This window comes from Gymnoscopelus microlampas, assembly GCF_963454915.1.
Source record: "Gymnoscopelus microlampas genome assembly, chromosome: 8".
Taxonomy (NCBI): Eukaryota; Metazoa; Chordata; class Actinopteri; order Myctophiformes; family Myctophidae; genus Gymnoscopelus; species Gymnoscopelus microlampas.
In genome coordinates this window covers 19,130,410-19,135,820 of record NC_139945.1, presented here as the reverse complement: position 1 = coordinate 19,135,820, position 5,411 = coordinate 19,130,410, and the positions used below count along the sequence as shown (strand labels likewise).

The 5,411-nt window shown below is 39.9% G+C and overlaps 1 protein-coding gene across 1 annotated transcript in view; it reads right to left on the bottom strand.

The window, feature by feature from the left end:
* Nucleotides 1-1,664: 1,664 nt before the first annotated feature.
* The window catches only part of wdr62 (WD repeat domain 62), a 31,802-nt gene continuing 28,055 nt past the window's right edge, over nucleotides 1,665-5,411 (bottom strand). Inside the window, exons 25-30 of the mRNA XM_084063736.1 lie at nucleotides 5,284-5,388; nucleotides 5,080-5,194; nucleotides 4,473-4,646; nucleotides 3,899-4,209; nucleotides 3,182-3,267; nucleotides 1,665-2,436 (exon numbers count right to left, since the gene is read on the bottom strand). Of these exons, the coding sequence (XP_083919862.1) occupies nucleotides 2,248-2,436; nucleotides 3,182-3,267; nucleotides 3,899-4,209; nucleotides 4,473-4,646; nucleotides 5,080-5,194; nucleotides 5,284-5,388 (980 nt within the window). The 3' untranslated portion in view covers nucleotides 1,665-2,247. The remainder of the gene's footprint in view (nucleotides 2,437-3,181; nucleotides 3,268-3,898; nucleotides 4,210-4,472; nucleotides 4,647-5,079; nucleotides 5,195-5,283; nucleotides 5,389-5,411) is intronic.

Sequence of the window (5,411 nt, the reverse complement as noted above, 5' to 3'; positions counted from 1 at the left end):
GATGTCTCTGGAGACGGAAAGTAAACAGCCAATCATAGTCCTGCCTCCAGGGTTGCCATATTTTGTGAGAGAAATAAGCAAAAAAAAAACCTCTTGAAATAAAATGTGGAATATTTGGATTTATTTTTTTTTTAAACATTCTAACACAAATGCTCCCTGGCACAAAACATTTTCATGAAAATATTTGAGAACCACTGGTTTAAAAAGTAATACAAAAAATTGGAAGCAAGCCTAAATAAGCAACCACACTTTAGAAACAAGCCTAAATAATCAACTACACTTTAGAAACAAGCCCAAAAAAACGCAAACCAACCAATTTGTGCAAGCAACTTTACAGAAAAAGAAGCCTAACGTCGCTTATAACAAGCCGACATGGCAACACTGCCTGCTTCCCACTGTTCCTTTTCCGGGGTGTGTTTACGTCACACGAAACACGTGGGTGGGAGACAACGCCCCCTTTTCAGAGGAAAAAGGAGAGTTATTGTTTTAGACGCCAGCTGAAGTAAAAGGCCTGCGTTCAAAATGTTACTTGAGTAAAAGTACAAAAGTATTGGCATCAAAATATACTTAAAGTACCAAAAGTAAAAGTACTAAAATAAAAAAAAATAGCAGATCTACGCGTTGTGAGCTTGTAGATCAGCTATATAATAGCCCAGGTTTAAAATAGGGCTAAAGTGGTTAATGTATGTTTTATAATATAATTATTTATATCTGCAAAGTAACTAGTTACTTACGTCTTCAAATAATAGTGGAGTACAAATAGAATATTTGCCTCTGACATGTAGTGGAGTAGGAGTAAAAGTATTGAAGATTGGAAATACTCCAGTAAAGTAAAAAATTAAGTACAGTACTTGAGTAAATGTACTTAATTACGTTTTCACCACTGTTTTAAAGGCCAGCCGAAATGAAAGATATGTGTTCATCTTTAGAGCACATCAGTGGCGGTCATAATGGGGACATAGTTAACAATAGATGCAACAGATAATGTAAGAAAATGTGATAAACAAGAACAATGGTGGGAAATAATAGAATACTATACTAATACATGTATATCTAAGTGATGTACATCTGTACATAGATATAGCATCTGTATATCAGGATCTTTGGATAAGTTATATGTCATTGATTATGCTGCCACCTTCTGGTACAGGTCTCTGCAACACATTGAAGGACCACTTTCAATCTAAACTTTCGTCGATAACGCTCATAAGATGGCACCATTTCATTCTGTCCAGTCTCATACCAGCCTTGAAACATTTTGGAAAAGCATAACTTTTTAATTATTGTATTATTCCAAGCCTTTTTTGCTTTAATCTTGATATTACAACATACAGTTCAGTTATTTTATAATACAGAAATTACATATGTATGCTCATTTATGCACTCTACCAGGTATGGCCTCCTGTCGTAATTTTTGCGAGGCAGTTACAGACTCTTTGTAGCATTCATTTCAGAGATTGTGGAAGTGTCATCTGGCTTGAGAGACTCGCCCGACAGTGTCGATTTGTGTTTTGTCAAATCCTGTTTGTTTGCCAAGTATGACAGTCAAATCAGTAAAAAAATATATATATTGTACTGGGTGTGTGTAACTCTACGAGTGAATCATTCAGTAGGGCAGCTAGGAAAAAAAGCTGGATAAAGCACAGAAACATTTAATTACATTTTTAAAAAAAACTTTATTGACAATAAACGAAAATGAACGGGGAAAAGAAAGTGTAATAACAAAAACAATAAACAACAACAATACAACAACAATATAACGTAACAATAATGTACAACAGGGGTCAGTGAGTGGATGCAAATGTAGATTTTAGTGTTTGTAATAATCCGTCTACACATCAATATGGAGTGACAAAGAATAGCAGTCTTATAATTTAAAAATAGCACACACTCACACATACAATTTGGTATGCAAATTTAGGTCACAGACACCCATAACTCCTAGAGTATACAAAAGCCATTTGTACACTCTTGCAGTTACAGACCTCTTAAGGATCCATTTAGTTCCAAACTAAAATTTATCTTGGGACCCCCTGGAAGCCCCTCAAGGACCCCTGGGGTCCCTCGACACCACTTTGAGAATCACTAGCCTATTATGTGGGACTGTCGATTTTGTAACAAAATCATTTGCCGGGCCAGATGTCAACACTAGTGGGTCAATTTTGGCCCACGGGCGACCTGTTGCCCAACACTGGGCAACACTGACAAGTACCAGCAGGTGAATTCTCAGAGTTCACCTGCTAACTTTTAACCGTCCAGTTTGCTCTGGAAATGCTGGACCAACATTGTGGAGTATTTCAACATGGTCTCCAGCTGAGTCGTCTCCTCACGTACTGGCAACTCCGCCGGAGACACGGAGGACAGCTGTGACTGGACGCTAGAGATCGCCCCCTTCAGGTCGGAGGCAATCTGGCTGTGCTGCTCCGAGTTCCTCACCTACACGACACACACATTAATGCATTAAGACCTGAGGCAGATTCTAAAACATGTTTTATGGAACCTAACAGTTTTCTGAAAAACATGTTTCTACATCAGTGGTACTCAAACATTTTCATGTCGAGGACCACCCAAAATTATTTGTATTTGGCCGCCGTCCCCCATCTGAAAATATTTTTGTTCCAGGGACCCCCAGAAGCAATGATTTGAGTTTAAAATTTTCACTTTTCTCTCTCTCAAAAAAAAAAGCAGATCACACACACACAAAGCTAAAATCTAAAATGACAGATGCTTTCCCGGTTTAAATGGGTTAAAGCAATGTTTAACTTAAAACATTTGCATGCAAGTACATTTCCATAGTCTAGTATATTTCCAAAGTATTAAATGCTCCCAATGAATTGTGTTCAGCCCTTGCGTCTTGGATCATCTAGGTGATTTACTTTGCAGCTGCTGCATGTCCTCAACCGAAAACTATAGAAGTCCCTCATCCATGTCATGTTCATTTATATAGCAAATACATACTGTACATGTTGTAATGTACATTCATACAAACTCACAGTAATCCCTCGGATACAGCGGGTGGGATGAATGTAATTTTTGATTATTATTTTTTTATTATTGAGGGCAATTGTTTAATAGGTATTTTGAGCTGTTGAGGTTGTATGTTGAGAATGTATGTTGAGGCTGTGCATGTTGAGGTTGTATATTGAGGTTGTGTGTTGAGGTTGTGTAGTGAGAGGCTTACCTGCTCGTACAGTTCGACAACTTGTTTCACAGCACGTGTCAACTCGTTAATGGCGAGCTGACATCGCTGGACACCGACTGGTTCCTCTACAGGACACAAACATTATACAAATCAGACAATACACAACACAACATGCATATGATTTGCACATTAGAAAACAAATGCACAACGCACAAGTCCACATCAAACAGAGCAACACACAAATACACACAAAACCACATAGGAGCAACACCAATACACAAGTTACATATACACAGCAATAGACATTCGCATTGTGAATAAGGTAAAAATGTATGGAACAACAGGTCACACTTTTATCACAAACAAAAGCAAGTTAAACAGATTCTGCCAATTTATCAAAGAACAAGTCCTGATAGGTTATCGTTTTCCGCCGATTGTGTCTACCGGTACTCTAATCATTGTTACACCAATACTAATACTGGTTTATATTGGCAGGATCCACTTTCTTTGCATTTGATTATGTGCTAAAATTATGAGACCCGCGTTGCCACAAAATGAGAATGAATCCGATTCCTTGATGACAGAAGCAACAGATAATGATCGAAAATATTTGGACTTATATCACTGTCCAGTTCGCTGTACAACCCAGGGTTCTAACAAAGTTCAGAATCACTTTAAGTTAGTATAGAAACAAATTGAATATATCAACATGATATCAGCCTGATCTAACCGCCAATATTTCTTTCTGTTCATTACCTGTGGCGTTCTCATCGAAGACGAGCGTCTGGTCTCCCTGACACATTGTGGAAGAGGCGCTAAAGGTGCGATTGGAGATGTGGGCAGGGCTAGAAGCCACGTGGGCAGGGCTAGAAGCCACGTGGGCAGGGCTAGAAGCCACGTGGGCAGGGCTAGAAGCCACGTGGGCGGGGCCGAGTAGGCTGCTGCTGCTCCGCCTCCCCTTGTAGTCTGCCTCTGCCGACTCTCTCATGTCGGGAGACGTTGGCAGCGTTGGTTGGCATGGTGACCGCATAGTTTCACACAGCTCAGACTTCTGGGGCAATGGACCACTAGAAATTAGACAAATCAAAAATCAATGAACTCCAATCAATTAATGGGCAGCTCGGACACGTTGTGAGGTGGTAGATTTTAGGCTATTTTGCATGAAATAAGGCTTAAATGGTTAATCAGACTAATACATTTAGTAGATTATAAAAATACCTATTGGATTTGTTGCCGTCAATAGGTTTAATTCATATTTTCATTGAACGAATGAATCATTCATTAATTCAATTAAATTTCGACTGAAAATGCTCCAACTCTGTTTGGTTACCTTGAAGACCGATCCAGATGGAGGGCAGATGGAGAGCTGTGGTTGCCCGGGAGAGGAGGCTGAGGGGACGATGAGAGATGTGGGACATTCCCTGGCTGGAACTCTGTGTCGCTGGTCTCCTCTAAGATAACTGAGGGGAGGTGCAGAGAAGACTGAGCTTGGCTTGTCCCTACCCTATAAATAGGAAGGAGGAAGTGAAGACTTTGAACTGATTTCTTTAGGGGTTAAACATCAGGCATAATTATAATCATCTTCTAGTTGTGGTTTAAAGACTGGCTACTGTGTTCTCAACTAGTTATAGTCAGGAAGTAAGACCAGTCAGGGTTCCGTTTTAAAACCTAGCTGTTGTGTGGACTGACAAGCCTATAAAGGATTCCAGTCAGGAAAGGTTTCTCTAAGAGAGACCAGTATAAAGGAGTTGCAGTAATGTAAACAGGAGAAGCAAAGTAAAAAAAACGGCTGAAGTTAAAAATCTACTTTTATTAGAAATGTTTTTAAGCTTGTAAAGACAACCGGTGCACTAAAATGTAGATCTCTGTTCAGAAACACAGACAGTAAATAACTAAACACACAGCAAGTTAAAACAAAAACCAAGGTGTGTGTTGACCTCAGCCGGTTGTGGAAGCGGGACAGAAAGCGGGCCGAGATACTCAGACGAGGATTCAGGAAGTTCCTGTCCCCGTCATCATACTCCAAACTCCTCAGGTCAGTGTCAAACGTGTCTAGGAAAAAGTCAAAGACAGGCGAGGTTAACAAAAGACCACTGCACAAAGTCTACCAATGTGGGGCAATCATAAGTAATAGATCGTACCTCCACTCTCATCACACAGATCCTCAAAATGCTTCCTCAGCACAACATCTCTGTCGTCCTCCAGACATCCTGAGCTCTCTGTGGAGCTCCCTTGACTCAGGCAGTCTGCAGAGCAAAGATGCATTTAA